The 21,872-nt window shown below is 41.7% G+C and overlaps 1 protein-coding gene across 1 annotated transcript in view; it reads right to left on the reverse strand.

Moving 5' to 3' along the window:
- Nucleotides 1–21,872, reverse strand: part of Clcn5 (chloride voltage-gated channel 5) — a 197,596-nt gene that overhangs the window by 54,669 nt on the left and 121,055 nt on the right. Inside the window, exon 4 of the mRNA XM_070040457.1 lies at nt 7,804–7,950. Within this exon, the coding sequence (XP_069896558.1) occupies nt 7,804–7,950 (147 nt within the window). The remainder of the gene's footprint in view (nt 1–7,803; nt 7,951–21,872) is intronic.

The raw sequence follows: 21,872 nt of genomic DNA on the forward strand, positions 1-21,872 counted from the left end.
GGATTGATGATGGGTGGATGGATGAAGGTAGATGGATGAAGGTGAATGGATGGATGGATATAGTGCTATGAGGTCCAGATGCAGAGGGAGGCAAGTGACATCAGGATGGTGAGAACAGCTCTGAATATTTTCATGATACTCAAACCCTTTTTGTATTTTCCTCACTTTACACTTCTTTAAAATCTTGGTGTTTATGTTATTTCTAATTGCAGATCACCATAATACTACCTCTGATGTATTTATTCATGCCATGGATAATTTATTTATTCATTCCTCAGAAATCAATTCCTGTAGCCATCTGGAAAACAAGATCCGCTTTTTACTACCTTTCAAGCTCCTTCTAACTAATCTTTTTAGTATGTGCTATTGTGCCTGGTATAAAATGTAGTATTTTATGTAGTTTCACCACCACATATCAAGGACCTGGTAACCTTTTCTCTATTAGTGTTGTCTTTTCTAGGAAACACCATGTGAAAGCATTATAAAGTAAGAACACTTTAAAAGCAAAGCAAGAAGTTTACATTGCTACAAAAAATTAGAGGGCTAATTTTTGCATGTCTCATGGAAAGCAGCCTCTATTTTGTGCCACTCCTTGGGCTTGAATTCATAACCTGGGTGCTATTTCTGAGCTTTTTCACTCAAGGTTGGCATTCTACCACTTGAGCCACTCTGGTTTTTTTGGTGGTTAATTGGAGATAAGAGTCTCACTAGAAGATGGGTGCCGGTGGCTCACGCCTATAATCCTAGCTACTCAGGAGGCTGAGATCTGAGGATCGAGGTTCAAAGCCAGCCTGGGCAGGAAAGTCTGTGAGACTCTTATCTCCAATAAACCACTAGAAAACCAGAAGTGGCACTGTGGCTCAAGCAGTAGAGCATGGGCCTAGAGCTGAAGAGTGCAGGGACAGCGTCTAAGCCCAGAGTTCAAGCCCCACAACTGACCACAAAAGGGTCTCACTGGCAGTCGGGGCGGGGGTGTGGTGGGGGGGGGGAGACTTTCCTGCCTATGCTGGCTTTGAACCTGGATCCTCACATCTTAGCCTCATGAATAGGTAGGATCATAGCTGTGAACCACTGACACCTGGTCTCATTTATTTTTATAGTCAGACCTTAGAAACCATAAGGAGTAATTCTACTATAAAATCTGCTTGTGTCAAAACACGTCCTACAATCTTATTCTGCTTTGGTTTTCAAGTCTGTAAGACTGAACAATCACTTGCCCCAGTTATCTACTACCAGTAATGTGAATTCATATAATATGTTGCTAATACCAATGTTAGATGAGGCTGTTTTCTAAAAGAAGCAACAATAACAATTAAGCTAGGTCACCCTGGTTTAATCAGAAGACTTAAATAGAAATAGTGAGTTTCAATTTAGGATTACCCCAACTGACCACTTAACTAGAGCCAGTGATCATTATAATTGACTCACTGTTGTTGAAATTACACGTGCGTGGAAGGAATACATAAACCAAAGTTGCTTTATAGAAGTAGCCAAATATGAAAAACTACTAATACCAAGCATGAGTACATTTTATTTGTTTGCCTATTTGTGCTGGTACTAGGGCTTGAACTCAGTGCCCTATACTCTTGCTTCGGTTTTTTGCTCAAGGCTGATACTCTACCACTTGAGCCATACCTCCACTTCCACCTTTTTGTTAATTAATTGAAAATAGGAGACTCAAACATTTTTGTCTGGACTGGCTTTGAACTCTGATCCTCAAATCTCTGCATCCTCAGTAGCTAGGATTAAGGCATGAGCCACAAGTGCCTGGCTCATTTATGAACTTTAAATTCAGGAGTTGGGCTGGGAATGTGGCTTAGTGGTAGAGTGCTTGCCTAACTGCAGGAAGCCCAGGGTTCAATTCCTCAGTACCCCATAAACAGAAAAGGCTGGAAGTTCCACTGTGATTCAAATGGTAGAGTGCTAGCCTTGAGCAAAAGAAGCTCAGGGACAGTGGCCAGGCCCTGAGTTCAAGCCCCAGGACTGGCAAAAAAATAAGGAGCTATACCCTGCTGTCACTTTCTGGAGGTATTTTTCCTTCCTATACAAGTTTCTTGTCATTCTTATTTTGTGTTTTGTTTTTCAGTATTTGCCAGTCTTCAATCTCTAGATTTTTCTGCCCCAGTCTCTAAATGCTGTGATTGCAACTGGGTGACAGCATGCCCAGGCTACTTTTGTCATCCTTTTTTTTTAGGGGGGGGGGGTCTGTCATGGGGCCTGAACTCTGGGCCTGGGCACTGTCCCTCAGCTCTTCAGCTCAAGGCTAGTGCTCTACCACTTGAGCCACAGCGCCACTTCCGGCTTTTTTCATTTTACTTATGTGGTGCTGAGGAATTGAACTCAGGGCCTCAGGCATGCAAGGCAAGCGCTCTACCACTGAGCCATCTTACTAGCCCCTTTTGTCATCCTTTTTAACCTGCAGCGTTCATCTCAAATTTGTCACATTCTCAGAGAGATCTTCCTTGACATTCCTAACTTCAGTGTTATTCTTCAGTTACCATTTACTGTCATTCAGTTTATTTCCATCCAGTATTCACCACAATGGGTAATTAAACAATTAAATAATCTAGCTCTATAGTTATGTACTTTTCAATCAACCAAGAATTGAAAATTGTTTTGTTTTTGCCACTCCTGGGGCTTGAACACTGGGCCTGGGCACTGTTCCTGAGCTTCTTTTGCTCAGGGTGAGCACTATACCACTTGAGCCACATCACCACATCAGGCTCTTTTTAGTAGTTTATTGGAGATAAGAGTCTCATGGAGTTTCCTGCCCAGGCTGGCTTCAAACCACACACTTCCAATCTTAGCCTTCGGAGTACCTAGGATTATAGGTGTGAACCACTGACATCTGGCTCAACAATAGGTTTTTGGTTTTTTGTTTTTTTTTTAAATGTGCCCATACTGAACAGGTGCAGACTTTTTTGTCATTATTCTCAAGAAATAAAAAAAAGTAACAACTAGTTACATGACATTTACTTTGTATTGGATATTACAAGTAATTCAGAGATTATTTAAAATATGTAGGAAGTCCTATGTAGGTTCTATATAAATACTATGCTTTTTGTGAGTGCTGGTACTGGAGCTTGATCTCAAGGTCCCACACACTTGCATAGTTATTTTTCCACAAAGCTCTACTACTTAAACCACATCTCCAGACTGGCATATTTTCTGGTTAATTGGAGATAGACTCTCATGCACTTTTTTACCCAGCCTGGTTTCAAATCATGTTCCTCCAGGTATCAGCCTCCACAGTACCTAGGATTACAGTCACTGTTTCTGCACTTTTATTTTCTTTTGCCAGTACTGAAGTTTAACTCAGGGTTTTATACTTGCTCAGGTTTGCTTACTCAGCTGAGTTCTACCACTTGAGTCATACCTCCAGCTCTAATCATTTTTTTTGCTGCTCCTGGGGCTTGAACTCTGGGCCTGGGTGCTGTCCCTCAGCTCTTCAGCTCAAGGCTAGCGCTCTACCACTTGAGCCACAGCGCCACTTCCAGCTTTTTCTGTTTATGTGGTGCTGAGGAATCGAACCCAGGGCCTCATTCATGTGAGGCAAGTACTCTACCACTGAGCCACCTTCCCAGCCTTCCAGCTCTAATCTTACAGTAATTATACAAATTTAATATTAAAATAACACAGTCCATTCTAAGTGTAACAAGTCATTAAAAACATCAGAAAAGAATGATACCCTTGCTAAACTTGAACAATTTAGTAAACTGAAGTTTGTGTGTGCCAATACAGGGCTTGAAACTATGTTAAACTTCATGTGCCTAAAAAGTAGATATATTTTATACATATATATGTATACATGTATATAGGTGTATATATACATACACATGTATGTGGATGAGTGAACATATATGTTGTACATGTGTGTTTGTGTATACCTATATACATATATTTATATACAAGGTTGTTTATTGCACTATGGTTTGTAATAGCAAATAATGTGAAGCAACTCAAATGTGTATCAATAAAACTTGGTTAAGTAAACTGTGGTACAATCATAACATGACATTGTAGTCAGTGAAAAAAATGATGTAAGTGGGTAATCAAACAACCAATGAGGTTTTCCACCATACACACACACACACACACACACACACACACACACACACACACACACACGTGTGTACTCTTGTCAATAAAATTTCAATTATAAAAAGGGAATAGGATTTGAACAGATATTTCACCAAAAGAAGTTATAAGACTGGCAAATCAGCACAATGTGATGGTCAATATCACTAGACATTAAGGAAATTAAACTGAAATCATGATAATATAATACTATATACTTGTTAAGATAGCTAAAATAAACATTACTTCAGGGGTCAGGTGACTCATTCATATTATCCTAGCTACTCAGGAGGCTAAGATCTGAGGGTTGTGGCTCGAAGCCAGCCCAGGAAAGAAAGTCTGTGAGACTCTTATCTCCAATTAGAAGTGGAGCTGTGACTCAAGTGATAGCTTTGAGCAAAAGAAGCTCAGTGACAGTGCCCAGGCCCCAAGTTCAAGCCCCAAGGTTAGCACACACACACACAAAAATTACTGAAAATGTCAAGAGCTCTTTGAGGGTGTGGAATAAATAGAACTCTCATGCACACTAAAATTGCTCATATGTTCTGGCAAGTGGCTTGGCAGTTTAAATTTTTGGTCTTGCAGTGCTAGAGTTGGAACATAAGTGGATAACCAAACAAAGAGGCAAATTTTCACCTTATACATATATTCTTGCCAATAAAATACTAATTACAAAAAGGGGATATAGCTGGGCACTGGTAGCTCTTGTCTATAATCCTAGCTACTTAAGAGGCTGAGATCTGAGGATGATAATTCAAAGCCAGTCCATTTTATATCCAATTAACCACTAAAAACCAGAAGTGGGTCTGTGGCTCAAGTGGCAGCATGCTAGCCTTGAGCACAAAAGCTCACGGGCAGCACTCATGCACTGAGTACAAGTCCAAAGGACCAGCACAAAAAGGTGGGTGAACAGGATTTGAACATATATTTCACCAAAGCACATACTAAGCTAGTATCCAACCACCAAGCTAAACCAGTAACTTCTTACAAAAAGTAAATATAGGGCTGTGAAGGAGGCTCAGTGGTAGAATGCTTGCCTTGCATGCATGAGGCCCTGGGTTTGATTCCTCAGCACCACATAAGAAGAAAAAGCCAGAAGTGGCGCTGTGGCTCAAACAGTAGAGTGCTAGCCTTGAGCTGAAGAGCTGAGGGACAGTGCCCAGGCCCAGAGTTCAGGCCCCACAACGGGACCAAAAAAAAGTAAATATACATTTATCAACTGGCCCAGGGATTCTACTCCTGGGTATGCTACTCAGCAAGAAAATGATAAATCTCCAAGAATAAAAGAAGTCAGCCTCAAAACCTGACATGATTCCATGAATATGACATCATCTTCATGAAGCATAAAACTACATGGATAGAGGACAGGTCAGTGATACCAGGGATGAGGAAGGAGGGAGGGCTGATCATGAAAGAATAACCAGAGGGAATTCTTTATGTAGTTGGACTGTTCTGTGACCTGTCTGTGGCAATGATTATAAGAATTGAGCAATGTGTTAAAACTCAAAGGAGCCAGACTCTGATGACTCATACCTACAATTCTAGCTGCTTGGGAGATTAAGATCTGATGATCATGGTTTGAAGCCAACTGAGGCACGAAAGTCCATGAATTCTTATCTTGAATTAAGCACCAAAAAGCTGGAAGTAGAGCTGTGACTCAAATGGTAGAAAGCTAGCATTGAGAAAAATAGCTCAGGGACAGTACCTAGGTCCTGAGTTTAAGCTCCAATGTGGGGAACACAGGCAGCAAAGATGGCATTGAGAAAGAACCAGCCCGTGGAAGCTTAGGTGCATGATAGGGTGTGAACTTGACAGTGATTGGTTCCTCTTCCTCCCTTGCCATGCCACCCAACCTTTTTGGCTTTAAAAAGGGCTGCTCTCTGTTAATAAACGAGTTTTCTATCTGCTGGATTTGACTCCCCGCTGTGTCTGATTGTCTCCAGGGCTGAGCACCGCACTTACCTTTCCTGGGACCCGTCTGTCTTTCCTGACCAAGACCCAACACTCCAGGACCAGCAACCCCCTCCCCCCCCAAAAAAAACCCTCAAAGGACTATGTGGAGAAAATAAATTTTTACTTTACATAAATTAATTTTTTAAAGAAATGGCCATTAGTAATTGTTAGTGTTATGCCCACCTTTGGTGTCATTTGTTAACTGACCTTGTCACCTTGTCAGCTTTTTTGCCTCACCTTTCCAAAAGTTTCTTTGTGTGTGTGTGTGTGTGTGTGTGTGTGTGTGTGTGTGTGTGTGTGTGTGTGTGTGTGTGTGTGTGTGTTTTATTGTAAAAATACTGTACAGAGGGGTTACGGTGACATGAGTAAGGTAATGAGTACATTTCCTATCAAGCTTTGTTACCTCCTCCTCCTTTATTTTTTCCCTACCATCCCTTCCCTCCCCACTTCCTCAACTCCTCCCACCCATCCCCCTAAGTTGTAAAGTTTGTTTTCACCATAGTATCTTGTACATCTCATTGTTACAACGGGTCAACCTGTATCCTTATTTAAGCATTTTGTCATTTCCCTTCCCCTCCCCAAATTAGAAAAATGTATATACAAGATGTAGGGCACCAGAACCAAATACAGTGAAAACAAGGGTTACACCGTGAGGGAAGAAGATACCAAAGAAACAAAAAATCACATAGTACATTATAAATACGCTAAAAACAATAGCAAGAAAGAAAAACCCACTTGTGTCCCTATCTTGTGATTCATTTCACTTAACATCAACTTATATGGTCACATGTACATAGCTTTTGACCTTTTTTGCTTGTCCTAGACATATACTAGTTATTGCAAATGAGGGAAACCATGTTTCTTTGGATCTGGCTTACTTCCCTTAATATAATTTTTTCTAAGTCTTTCTATTTCCTAACAAATGGGGGGATGTCATTCTTTCTGATGGAGGCATAGAGTTCCATTCTATCAAAAGTTTCATTTAACAGAATAATGCCCCCCCACACCCAGGACACCATCTGGGAAGAAGTCAAGGCTATTCTGTTACTATAGGCAACCAGAGACTTCACTTACACTGCCCTGCCTTGCCCAGTGCAGACCTGGACCCTAAAGATCCCAGCTCCAGGGACTTCTCAATGCCCCAGGCCAGCAGGACGTAGACAAAAGAGCCCAAGACACCTATTGGCTCTGGTACCTTTAAATATCTTTGCTACCTCCTCCTCAGAACACTGTGATCCTAAAGTGGGAACAGTCTTACTCCTCCCTACAGGATGCCAGGAGTCAGGTACCATGCTATGTCTGTCTCTAATCCGAGACAGAAAAGGCAATTTCAGGTCTTTGATAGCCCCTTCTGGGAATGAATCCCTCCCTCTGACTACTTCTGAAGTAGCTTCGGAAGAAACGGCCTGCACCTATTACCCCCCCCCCCCCCGCCCCACCTGGTATCCTTATGTTTATTAAACAACAAAGCAGGGAATGTTAGTATTATGCCCACCTTTGGTCCTCAGCTCCACCCAGACCTGAGATCCTCTCAGCCCTAGAGTTCCCTCCATACAGCTGGCCACTCCCTCTGTCCACCCAAACCCATCTGAGCACAATTCTACCTCACTTCCTGCCCCAGATCCTCCTGCTACCTGGATAGGAGCAGATGCCATGTGCTCCCTCTCCTGGGAAATATGGCTCCACTAATAAACCTTATAATAATCTTTCTCCTGTACCTTCTTCCCTCTGCATGGTCCCCTGGGATGGATGTGAAGGATTCCTTTCAAATACCTTCTATTTCTCGATCCAAGGGAGGAACATCATCTCTCATGGAGAAATCCATTGCTGTCCCAGGTATATCCATCAAATCTTCATCACTGGAGCTGCTCTGGAAGCTACTAAAACTCCCTTGCTGAAAGCCTCTGTTATCCATGGCTCCTGGGCAGAAAGAAAAAAAAAATAGTAGGCTTACCTCAATGTCCTAAATGCCCTCCCAGCTTTCCTGTTTTATTTTGATAAGTGCACACAATAATGTTTTCCATTGGAATAATTTTGAAGTGTGTGGTCCCAATAGCCTCCAATATACTTGCAAGGCTGCCCAACCATCACCACTATCCATTTCGAGAACATTTTCATCAACTTTGTGTCCAAGAAATAAGAATTTCCTGTCCCCAATCTCCTGGTAACCTCTATTGTAGTTTGTGTCTCAATGGATTTAATGAGTCTGGATATCACAGTTTTTTGTGTGTGTTCTGGAACTAGGGCTTGAACTCTTAGTTGTTGTTGTTGTTGTTTTTGTTTCACTCATGGCTGGCACTCTACCACTTGAGCCACATTTCCATTTCTGGCTTTTCAGTGGTTAATTGGAAATAAAAGTCTCACAGACTTTCCTGCCTAGGCTAGCTTCAAACCTCAATGTTCAGATATCAGCCTCTTGGGTGGCTAAGACTATAGGCATGAGCCACTGGCATCCTGTCTGGCTTTGAGCTGTGATACTTAGATCTCAGCCTCCTGAGTAGCTACACATGTCAGCCCTATAGCTTAAATCAATTTTTTGGTTGGTCGTGGGCCCTGAACTCTGGGCCTGGGTGCTGTTCCTCAGCTCTTCAGTTCAAGGCTAGTGCTCTACCACTTGAGCCACAGCACCACTTCTGGCTTTTTCTGCTTATGTGGTACTGAGGAATCGAACCCAGGGCCTCATGTATGCAAGGCAAGCACTCTACCACTGAGCCACCTTCCCAGCCCTTCTGCCTATAATCTTAACTACTCAGAAGGATCGCAGTTTGAAGCCAGCCCAGGCAGAAAAGGCCATTAGACTCTTACCTCCAATAAACTCCTCAGAAAAAGCCAGAAGTGGTGCTATAGATTAAGTGGTAGAGTGCTAGCTAGCCTCAAGCACAAAAAGCTCAGGGACAGCACTCAGGCTCTATGCTCAAGCGCCAGCCCCTCCCCACCCAAAAAAAAATGTCTCAAGGATTTTACTGCCCTAGCCTGGCTTTCAACAAAGATCCTCAGATATCAGCCTCCTGCGTAGCTAGGATTACAAGCATGAGCCACTAGGATCCAGCATGGCTGAAACATTTTGAACATCAACAAAATGCTGCAAATAAAAAAATCCACATTGGAAGTGGAGCTGTGGCTCCAATCAATCTCTAATTAATCTCCAAGTGGAGTTGTGGCTCAAATGGTAGAGTTCCTGCCTTGGGAATAAAAGCTACAGGAGGGTACCTAGGGTCACATGAACCATATCCCAAGTCCTTTCATGGATTATGCTTCCTTCTTTTTTATTTTTTTATTAATTTACTTTTTGTGGTGGTAGAAATCAAACCCAGGGCCTTTCTGTATGTTAGGCATACCTTCTGCCAGTGAGCCAAATCCCTAGTCTGTTTTTTTTCTTTTCTTTTTCAACAAAAGAATCATTCTTGTAATATGATTTTTTTTTGCTGGTCCTGGAGCTTGAACTCTGGGTCTGGATGCTGTACCTGATCTTCTTTTGCTCAAGGTTAGCGCTCTACCACTTGAGACACAGTACCACTGTGTCTGAGAAGTTTACTAGAGATAAGTCTCATGGACTGCCTGGGCTGGTTTCAAACTGTGATCCTCAGATCTCAGACTCCTGAGTAGCTAGAATTACAGGCATGTGCCACCAGTTTCCAGTTGATCTTAAAAAAAATTGGCAGTACTAGGGTTTGAACTCAATGCTTTGAGCTTACTAGCCAGGTACTCTACTATTTCAATCACACCCCAGCTCTTTTTTGCTTTAGCTATTTTTTACATGGGGACTTCTGTTTTGACTTAAGCCAGCATCAAACTGCAATCCTCCTAACTATGCCTTCTGCCTAGTGGTATTACAGATGTATAACACCACACCCAGCTTGTTCTGTTGAGGTAGAATCTTGCCAACTTCCTCCCTGGCCTGGCCTCTAACCAAAGTTCTCCCAATTTCTGCTTCTCAAGTATCTGGGCTTTTAGGCTTGAACCATCAAGCCTGGCATTTTTTTCATTTTAATTTTATTGTCATGGTGATGTACAGAGAGGTCACAGTTTCATAAGAAAGGTAGTGAATACATTTCTTGTCTAACATGTTACCTCCTCCCTCATTTTTCTCCCTTTCCCTCCCCTCAATCCCCTCCACCAACTTGTACAGATCATTTCCAACATATTGTCTTATGAGTATCATTGTTGAATTGGTTCCCCCTTTGTCCTCTGTCTCACCATTTTGTTGTTCCCCTTCCATTCCCTAGTTCAGATAAATGTATATACAATACCGAGAGTACCAAAATCAAATACAGTGACAACAATACCTGGCATTTTTTGAGGCAGAGTATAGCCCAAGTTGGTCTCAAACTCACAATTCTACTTCAGCCTGCTGAGTGCTGGGATTACAGTAGTGAACCAACTTGAGTAGGCCCAAACATTTCTGATAAATACTCAACCTGTTTTCATGGCTCTCATCACCCCCACTCAAACTCAAGTCCTAATTTCCCAAGTACACCATTTAATTTCTTGATTGCTACCTCAAACTCCATTGAAGGAAATTTTAAAAAAACAATGGAAGCAATATTAACCCCCCCCCAGATAATAAAATATAAACATGGTAGTTTTGTGTGTGTGTGTGTGTGTGTGTGTGTGTGTGTGTGTGTGTGCGCGCGCGCGCACTCTGTTCCTGGGGCTTGAACTCAGGGCCTGGGCACTGTCCTTGACCTTCTTTAACTCAAGACTACTGCTCTACCACTTGAGCCACAGTGCCACTTCCAGATTTTTCTGAGTAGTTTACTGGACATAATAACCTCATGGACTTCCTGCCAGGGCTGTCTTTGAAACACAGTCCTCAAATCTCAACCTCCTCATTAGCTAAGACTACAGGCATGAGCTACCAGCACCTGGCACAAACAAGGTTTATTCCTTGCCCTCACTGCTCTCATCAACATTCCCTTTTAAGTGTAGATGGCTCTAGAGTCAGTATTTACAACTAATGTTTGTCTTACTTTTGGAGTCATTACATTCAAAAACCTACAAAAAGGGCTGGGAAGGTGGCTCAGTGGTAGAGTGCTTGCCTTGCATTTGTGAGGCCCTGGGTTCGATTCCTCAGCACCACATAAGCAGAAAAAGCTGGAAGTGATACTGTGGCTCAAGTGGTAGAATGCTAGCCTTGAACTGAAGAGCTGAGGGACAGCACCCAGGCCCAGAGTTCTGGCCTCACGACTGACAACAACAAAAAAAACCTACAAAAAGTTCTCAATCTCAGCCAGACTAGTGGCTCATGCCTGTAATCCTAGCTACTCAGGAAGCTGAGATCTGAAGATCACAGTTCAAAGCCAGCCCTGGCAAGAAAGTCCATGAGATTTTTTTTTTTTTTTTGCCCGTCCTGAGGCTTGAAATCTGGGCTTGGCACTGTCCCTGAGCTTCTTTTGCTCCTTGCTAGCATTTTACCACTTGAGCCACAGTACTACTTCTGGCTTTTTCTGTGTATGTAGTACTGAGGAATTGAACCCAGGGCTTCGTGCATAATAAGCAAGCACTCTACCACTAAGCCACATTCCCAGCTCATCCAGGAGACTCTTATGCCCAGTTCAGCACCAAAAAAGCCCTAAGTGGAGCTGTAGCTGAGGTAGTAAAGCACTATCCTTGAGCAGAAAAGTTGAGGGACAGTGCCCAGGCCCTGAGTTCAAGACCCAGGATCAGCACATGCACGCACGTGCATATACACTCACACACACACACAAGTTCTCCATCTCATGAGTAGGCACTTTCGGATTCTAAAAATCTAAGCTGAAAACAAGCTAATAGAGTATCATGATTTAGGAAGCTTTACTTCTGTGTACACTTATTAAATGATCATAAGCTCCATATGGCAACTAGCACTGAAAGCAAGAAAATGTGTGAGGTGATATAGATTCCCTTCCCACCCTCCTCACTGGTTATGAATTGTATTCAGGAAATTATTTAAGACACACAGTCCAGCACCACATTAGCCACACAAATCAGAGGGAGGAAGAATATGGAAATCCAAAAATAATTCATGTTTGTCTTTGTAGTCATAGTTTCAGATCGGTGTACCTATTGTGCTGGGAATTAATGAAAACAAAATAATGATGCTACAAAAGGAGACCCAACAAAGCATAAGGTGGAAAACTTCTCAGTCTCCTCATAGGACCCAAAACTCTTTCCTGTAACTCACAAGACATTATCACATGGAACAATCAACTAAACTGAACTGCCTTCTTTCAAACATTTCTTTTTTTGGGGGGGAGGGCTCCGGTCGTGGGGCCTGAACTCTGGGCCTAGGCACTGTCCCTCAGCTCTTCAGTTCAAGGCTAGCGCTCTACCACTTGAACCACAGCGCCACTTCCGGCTTTTTTTTTCTTTTTGGCTTATGTGGTGCTAAGGAATCGAACCCAGGGCCTCATGCATGCAAGGCAAGCGCTCTACCACTGAGCCACCTTCTCAGTTGACTGGGTTATAAAGTGTTTCCTTAATAAATGCTTATACAGACAGAGTCAAGAAAGGGATGGTAGAGGAAAAACAAAGGAGGGTGTAACAATGCTCATGTAACCATAACTCCTCTGTACAGTATCTTTACAATAAAAAATATATATTAAAAAAGGAGTCAACAAAAAGACAATTAGAGGCAGCAAGTAAATCCAATAAAACATGCTATGGATGTGAGTTCAACAAAGGAAATAAATGCAATTGATAAAAATGAAAACAACATATGTGGATTACTCATTCTGACAAAATCTTTAGCTTTATTTTACAGACAAGAAATGATTAGGAGGAAAAAAAGGTAAAGCAGCAAAATGAAGAATCAACTTAAAGTCCCTGAAAGTTGAGATATGAACCCATATGTAATAGAACTCCAAGCACAATGCTGTTTCCAGAACACCTTGGTCTTCACTATAACATGTTAGTCTCAAAATGGCACATCTGGAATAAATAAAACCCTAAGATCAGCCAAAATCTGGGACATGCCAGGAACATGTAAGGAGATTTGATTAATTTTCTATAGGACTGAAGATAGGACTTGTTATGCAACAGAGGGCTAAGGAGAAAGGAAAGGAGGAGGATGTTAAGTGGTTGGTATTTGTATACCCAAACTGGCACATATCCATTGTCACTTTCTAGCTAAAATCATAAGCTGTTTCCTCATTGCCTAGAGGGTAAAGTTTAAATTCCTTTGCATGGCATTCCATGCCTTATAAAATCCAGTTATCATCTATTTAGACAACTCATTTGTTAGACCATATATAGGCTATGTAATGTTTGATGTCTTTATCTATGGGGCTGCATTTGTTAATTCAACTAATAACTGATCAGAAGTATTTGGGGATTCTCTTGGTGAGTGGAGTACTAGCAGGAGGGGATTGACTAAAAAAACAGAATGAATGACTATTGATTGCTTGCAACTATGAAAACAAAACACTGAGATCTGTTAGAATTGTTTTGATAAAAGGAGAAGGAAGAGTGATAAAGGAGGTGAGACTGATTGGAATATAATATAAACATGTTTGGAAATGTAACAATGAAATCCCCTCTGTAGAACTAATATAAGCTAATAAAAGATAGGAATTTGGGGGAAGGAGAAACTAGCACTGTACTGAAATAATGATAGTATAACTATTTACATACATTGACATTGTTTTAAGTATTAGGATTGTGTAAGTTCTATGCATACTAGACTATTTTACATAAGCATCCACTGATTTGAGTATCTGCAGTGGTATGGGAACTCTTGGAAGAATTCATGCACAGCTGTGGTAGAATGAACACACTTTTAGGCATCCATGATTTTCCACAAACCACCCCCTTCTCTTTTCATTCTAGTGAAATCCCATTCAATCCAAGTCCAGCTCAAACAGAATTTTCTCTCAATACCCCTTTTGTTTGGACAGCCATGGTGACTGCATAATCTCCTCCACTTGAGACTTGTGGCTATGCCTTGTTCTTATTGCTGTTGTTCCAGCAACTCCATGGTTTTTTTTTTCAGAATAGGTGTTTCAAAAATGCTCACTGAAGAGAATTCCCATTGAGGAGGAAGGGTTAACAGCTAATCAACATATTTATGTGGCCAATACTCAATAAATCTTACCTTGCACTATGAGAGGAAGGAAATGGGGGATACAAAACAGGGCTTATTACTCTATAACTAACTCAAAACATTTCTAATCTAGGTGGGAAAGAACCTTCATATAATGCAATGACAAACTAGTTCAGTGTTATACTGTTCCAAGAAAAGTTGCAATGCTAGTCAAAGAAAAAAAGAGGGAAGGTTGACCAAAGGCTTGGAGCTGTGAATGAGGATGGCATTTGCCTCTAACTAGAAGACAAGGCTGGGTGTTTGCAAGCAATTGGATACAGATAGGACATGAAAGACCTAGAAAGCCAGAGGAGTACAATGTAACACTAATATTCTTTGAGTCTTTAACCCCCTTTTCCTGTAAGGGGAATGAGAAGTCTCCCCCCCCCACCCCCGCCCCATGCACATTCATATACACATTAAACAGTCCTTGCTTTGCCACTTAAAAAATAGTCTTTTGAGCTAGGTGCCAGTGGCTCATGCCTATAATCCTAGCTACTCAGGAGGCTGAGATATGAGGATCATGGTTCGAAGCCAGCTCTGGCAGGAAAGTCCTTGAGACTCTTATCTCCAATAAACTACTCAGAAAAAGCCAGATGTGGCACTGTGGCTCAAGTGGTAGAGCACTAGCCTTGAGCACAGAGAGGCTCAAGGACAGCACCCAGGCCCTGAGTTCAAGCCCAGGAATGGCAGATACACACGTGCGCACGCACGCACGCACGCACGCACGCACGCACACACACACACACACACACACACACACACACACACACACACACACTGTAGGTAAGCGTGACAGTGGTAGGCTAGAAGAAATAGAGGAGAAAAGGACTTGGAAAGCCATTTGCTACTTCTAGGTTCAATGCAGCTGATTTGGAAGAGTAAGAGGGTAAAAGGAAAGAATACATTTTTCCCAGCACTCATACTAGGACCAAAGCCAGATGGTGGGTATGGGCAGGGTGCTACTAGTTTGTAGTATCATTCTGGTATCCTGTTTTAGTAATGACATTGACATATGTTGGCTAACATAAATTATTACTCCCATCATGACTAACCCATTTAGCAAAAGCAAATGTATAAACAAATATTTGACTGGGTTGACATGTCTGACCCCTCAAATAAAGATATAAGGAATGTCATGTATTACAATACTAACAGAGAGAAACAATAAACTTTTTTTGCTATTTTTTGCTTTCGCACCACAAAATACTGGCATGCATAAAAACAAAATGTCATTCTGGGCAAGTAATATAGGCCAGATATAGCAATCATGGAAAAAAGAGAATGAGAGAGGAAGATGGTGCAAATAAGTCATTATGCAATTTTCTTTTTTTCTGTTGGTTGTGGGGCTTGAACTCTGGGCTTGGGTGCTTTCCCTCAGCTCTTCACCTCAAGGTGAGCAATCTACCACTTGAGCCACAGCATCACTACCAGTTTTCTAGTGGTTTATTGGAGTTAAAAGTCTCACGGACTTTCTTGCCCAGGCTGGCTTTGAACTGTGATCCTCAGATCTCAGCCTCCTGAGTAGCTAGGATTACAGGCATGAGCCACTGGCACCTGGCTGCAATTTTTTTGGGGGGGTCCGGTCGTGGGGCCTGAACTCTGGGTCTGGGCACTGTCCCTCAGCTCTTCAGCTCAAGGCTAGCACTTGACCACTTGAGCCACAGCACCACTTCCGGCTTTTTTCTTTTTGCTTATGTGGTGCTGAGGAATCGAACCCAGGGCCTCAGGCATGCAAGACAAGCACTCTACCACTGAGCCACCTTCCCAGCCCCTGCAATTTTCTTTTTAAAAGGTAAGGCAAGCCTGGCCCTGGTGGTTCATGCCTATAGTCCTAGCTATTCATGAGGCTGAGATCTGAGGATCACCGTTTGAAAGGCAGCAAGGGCAGGAAAGTCTATGAGACTCTTATCTCAAATTAATCACAGAAAAATTTGGAAATGGTGTTGTGCCTCAAGGGTAGAGTGCTAGCCTTGAGCACAATGAAGCTCAAGGACAGTGCCCATAACTGAGTTCAAGCCCCAGGTCTAGCAAAAAATAAAATTAACAAATAAATAAATAAATAAATAAATAAATGGGAAGGCAAGCTAGGATTATTGCCCTACCGTTTAAAACTAAAAGTCATGACACTTCTAAGTATAATAGTGAATGCATACACACACACACACACACACACACACACACACACACACACACACACACACACAATTATTGCCCTACCGTTTAAAACTAAAAGTCATGACACTTCTAAGTATAATAGTGAATGCATACACACACACACACACACACAAAAGTTATCTTCTGTCTGACCACTACTCTTTGAGCTACTTAAAAACAAAGTTACTTAAATCTGTGTTCCCAAGTGTCTGCCACAAACAAAGGGCTCACAAAGGAATCCAGTCATATTACAATTCTAGGTTTTTTAAAATTTATTTTCATTTTGAAAAGTAAAAATGAAATATAGATCTTGAATGTTACTCTGAGAGGATGTACAAGGTGCTTATTTCATAAGTTTGGGCTAATGCTTAATCTAAGGCATTTTCTCCATCTGCAACCATTGCAGGTATAAAACCCCAGGAGGAAATAAGAGGGATTCTTCTGTGTGCGGTCTTCATCCAAGAATCATTCCCATAAATGAGCAAGAGATACCAGAAGTGATGAGAAGTCTGAACAGGCACCATCAGAGTAGATGTTCTCAAACTTTTTGATCTCAGGATTCCTTTAGTCTGCAGATTTATTAAGATTTCCACTGGGTTGGAGATTTCACTCAGTGGAAGAGTACATGCTTTGCAAGTGCAAGGCCCCAAGTTCAGTCCACAGCACCACAGAGAAAAAATATTGAGGATCCTAAAGAGCATTGTTTATATGGATTGCATAAATAGATAATTCCTGTATTTGAAATTAAAACTGACAAATGTTTAATGTATTTATTCATTCATTCATTCAACCCACTATATGTCAACATTAACTTGTCTCTTTTTTTTTTTTTGGTACCAGTATGTATCATGTTTGCTTGGCTCTTTTGCTCAAGGCTGGTGCTTTTCCATTTCAGTCATACCTCCACTTCCTAACACAACTTAAAAAATAACTATTTTCAGCCAGATGCCAGTGGCTCACACCTATAATCCTTAGTTACACAGGAGACTGAGATCTGAGGATTGTGGTTCAAAGCCACAGCAGGAAAGTCTCTTATCTCCAATCTACTACTAAAAAGCCAGAAGTAGAGCTGTGGTTCAAGTAATAGAGTGCTAGACTTGAGCAAAAAAAGCTCAGGTATAGTACCAGGTACAGAGTTCAAGCCCTGGGGCAAAGCAAGCAAGCAAGCAAGCAAAGAAAGAGAAAGAAGCAAGCAAGCAAGCAGGAAAGAAAGAAAGCAGGGAAGGAAGGAAAGAAGGAAAGCAGGGAAGGAAGGAAAGAAGGAAGCAAGCAAGCATGCATGCAATTTTCAAAAATAAAAATTAGAAGATTTTTTTTTTACAAAACTCTTTAATGCCAGGCACTGGTGCCTCACGCCTGTAATTCTCACACCTATAATCCTAGCTACTCAGGAGGCTGAGACCTGAGGATCACGATTCAATGCCAGCCCGGGCAGGAAAGTCCATGACACTCATCTCCAATAAACCACCAGAAAACCAGAAGTGGCACTGTGGCTCAAGTTGGTAGAGTGCTAGCCTTGAGCTGAAGAGCTGAGGGATAGCACCCAGGCCCAGAGTTCAAGCCCCATAACCGATGATGACAACAATGACAACGATGATGATGACAACGATGATGATGATGATGATGATGACAACAACGACGACGATGACAACAAGAACAAAAACAAAAACAACAAAACTCTTTAAAACTGGCTTGATAGAAAAAAAGCTAGATTCTGCTGCAAATGTTCTATTAGCCATCATGAACCATGATAAAGCCTTGTGAGAAAATGTAAATCAATAATGTCTTGATACTAATATGAAAATGGTTTTGACCTTACAGATCTCTTAGAAGGGCCTTGGAAACCTACAGAGCACATTATAAGGACTGCTGAAGCAGAGAAAGGACTCAGCTTGAAGAAACTATATTTGGACAATGCCCAAACTGCATTTCTACATATTACCACAGAACTAGAAAACACAGTTATAAAATAATTAATTTATGGTAGAAGCATAAATTTCAAACATAATGTTACTTTAAAGTTTATAAAAGTCAAACTTGAAGGAAAAAAGGAAAGAGATAAATCAAGAGAAATGTATCATGACCTTGGTTGGAAAGTCTAAATACAGCAAGAATGAAAAACTCACAATTGCATTATATTAGACCTACATATTATGGGGTGTGTGTGTGTGTGTGTGTGTGTGTGTGTGTGTGTGTGTGTGTGTGTGTGTGTGTGTGTGTGTGTGTGTGTGTGTGTGTGTGTGTGTGTGTGTGTGTGTGTGTGTGTGTGTGTGTGTGTGTGTGTGTGTGTGTGTGTGTGTGTGTGTGTGTGTGTGTGTGTGTGTGTCCTCAGGTTTGAACTCAGAACCTGGGTCGCTGTCCCTGAGCTTCTTTTTGCTCAAGGCTAGTGCTCTATTACTTGAACCATAGCACCATTTTCAACTTTCTTGGTAGTTTATGGACACAAGAGTCTCACGGACTTTCCTGCCTAAGCTGGCTTTGAATCATGATCCTCAGATCTCAACTTCCTGAGTAGCTACATATGAGTAGCACTCATAGCTTATGTTTTGTTTTATTCTACACAAGGATTTACTATGGAACTCTGGCTGGCCTTGAACTTGTTATAGTCCTGCTTCAGCCTTCCAAGAGTAGGGGTTATAGGCCTGTACCACTCAGTCTGACTTACATCTATATATTACTCTATATTCCCCATGGCATTTTTGGGGGAATGGGATCAGTTCTGGGGCTTGAACTCAGGGCCTGGGAGCTGTTCCCTAAGCTTTTGGGCTCAAGGTTAATGTACTATTTGAGCCATAGCTCCACTTCTGGCTTTTTTGGGGTAGTTTATTGTAGATAAGAGTCTCACAAACTTTCCAGCCTGGCCTGGCTTTGAACCACTGTCTTCAGATCTCAGCCTCCTGAATAGTTAACAGTACAGTCAAGAGCCACTAGAGCCTGGCTCCCCATGGTATTCTTTACATAATTTATTTTGATAATGAAATACATCTAAAAGAAAAATGAAGCAATGGAATTAGTGTGTACATTTTCTTCAGTTTAAATATGGCAAACTTAATCCAATAGCTTATAATCTTCAAAAACTTTAGGGCATTTGATTAAGAGAACAGATTATAGTAATGCACCCAAGATATTAGAAAAATGCAGTGATAAACCACAAACAACTCAAATTTAAGAATCACTTTTTAGTATGTTTGACAGCCAGCTAGGTATCAAAATGGAAAATATAAGATTATAACATATATCACACTACAATAAACTCCAATGGATTTTTCCCTTCCTTTTTAATTGTTATTATAAAGATGATGTACAGAGAAGTTACAGTTTCATAAGCCAGATAATGAGTACATTACTTTTTGGACAATGTCACCCCTTCCTTCACTCTGTTCCAGTTTTTTCCTGGCATCCCAACCTCCAATGGATTTTTCAAGTTGATTATTAAAAGAACAAAGAGGGTCTATTCTCTCAGATGTGGGAAATAGTTCAAATGATTTCAGACTATAGAAAGAGATAAAATGGATTAATTCATGTGTACTAAAAATAAATAACTTTTGGCATCAGGAAATCACATTTGGAAACGAAGTAAAAAGGACAGAAAGGGAATATGTCATTACTGATAAGAGTTTTTAAAAAAAAAGATAAATACAAATACACATGTCAAAAGCAGAGGAGGGCTGGGAAGGTGGCTAAGTGGTAGAGTGCTTGCCTTGCATGCACGGGGCCCTGGGTTTGATTCCTCAGCACCACATAACCAGAAAAAGCCGGAAGTGGCACTGTGGCTCAAGTGGTAGAGTGCTGGCCTTGAGCTGAAGAGCTGAGGGACAGTGCCCAGGCCCAGAGTTCAGGCCCCATGACCGACAAAAGAAAAAAAAAAAGCAGAGGAATACTTTGGGGTTTTGGTCTAGAACCTAAGAGCCTTGGCAGTCAACATTTTCCTCTCAAACTGAAAAAAAAATCTGAACAAGCTGAAAATTAGGAACGCTTCTTAGATCCATCACAGAACTGAGGTCCTAGTGCACAAACACAGAATATTCATTAAGCAAAACCTTAACAAAATTAAAAGCACAGAAATCATAACAAGTATGCTCTTAGACCACAATGGAATTAGACTATAAAACAATAAAAGAGAGCTAGCAAAAAACTAAAATATCTGTTCATGAAACATGCTTATAAATACCACATGAATCAAAGAGAGAGGCTCCAGTGGCTCATTCATGTAATCTAAGCTACTTGGGAGGTGGAAAATAAGAACAGTTTTAAGTCAGCTTAGGCAGGGAACTTCACAGGATTCCTACTTGACCCACAGATGGGCCTAGTGGCACTCACCTGTCAGCCTGTCTACATGGAAGGCCAAGATTGGGAAGATTGCAGGATCCAAACAAGATTCCATCCCCATGGAAGGGAAGCTAAACTTGGTATACCCCTGTGATCCTAGAAACAATGGGAAGTCTGAAGTAGGTGGATGGTAGCTCAAGCATGAATTAAGGGTGGAAAGAAAAACCCTTTCTCAAAAATTACCAATAATAAAGAGTTGTAGGTAAGGCACAAGTGGTAATGCACTAACCTAGTAAGATTGAGGCCCTGAGTTCAAATCTCAACATCACAAAAGGAACAAGATTCAGGATAGATGTTTTTTTAAATGTTGAGATGGGTGTGGTGGCTCACGCCTATAATCTTAGCTTCTCAGGAGGCTGAGACCTGAGAATTCTGGTTCAAAGCCACCCCAGACAGAAAGGCCATGAGAATCTTATTTCCAATTAACCAGCAAAAATCCAGAAATGGGCCTGTGGCTTAAGTGGTACAGCACCATACTTGAGTGGAAGAGCTAAGGGACAGAGATCAGGACCTGACTTCAAGTTCCAGTGACACATACACAAAAAATTCAAAATAAGGGCTGGGAAGGTGGCTCAGTGGTAGAGCGCTTGCCTTGCATGCATGAGGCCCTGGGTTCGATTCCTCAGCACCACATAAGAAAAAAGAAAAAACCCGCAAGTGGCGCTGTGGCTCAAGTGGTAGAGCGCTAGCCTTGAACTGAAGAGCTGAGGAACAGCACCCAGGCCCAGAGTTCAGGCCCCACGACTGGACCCCCCCAAAAAAATTCAAAATAAAAAAGGGGGAAAACAATGTATAAAAAATTGTGGGAGGACTGGGAATGTAGCTTAGTAGTAGAGTGCTTGCCTAGCATGCATGAAGCCCTGGGTTTGATTCCTCAGTACACATAAACAGAAAAGGCTGGTGCTGTGGCTCAAATGGTAGAGTGCTGGCTTTGGGCAAATGAAGCTCAGAAACAGTGCCCAAGCCCTGAGTTCAAGCCCAAGGACTGGCAAAAAATTGTGAGATATTGTGAAAACAGTCGTTGGAGGTAAATTTATAGCACTGGATGCACAAATTTAAAAAGAAGAAAGCTCGGGCTGGGAAGGTGGCTCAGTGGTAGAGCGCTTGCCTTGCATGCCTGAGGCCCTGGGTTTGATTCTCCCCAGCACCACATAAGCAAAAAGGAAAAAAGCCGGAAGTGGCACTGTGGATCAAGTGGTACAGCGCTAGCCTTGAGCTGAAGAGCTAAGGGACAGCGCCCAGGCCCAGAGTTCAGGCCCCACGACCGGACCAAAAAAAAAAAAAAAGAAGAAAGCTC

The sequence above is a fragment of the Dipodomys merriami genome, unplaced genomic scaffold (assembly GCF_024711535.1).
Source record: "Dipodomys merriami isolate MVZ:Mamm:240054 unplaced genomic scaffold, mDipMer1.0.p SCAF_3, whole genome shotgun sequence".
Classification (NCBI taxonomy): domain Eukaryota; kingdom Metazoa; phylum Chordata; class Mammalia; order Rodentia; family Heteromyidae; genus Dipodomys; species Dipodomys merriami.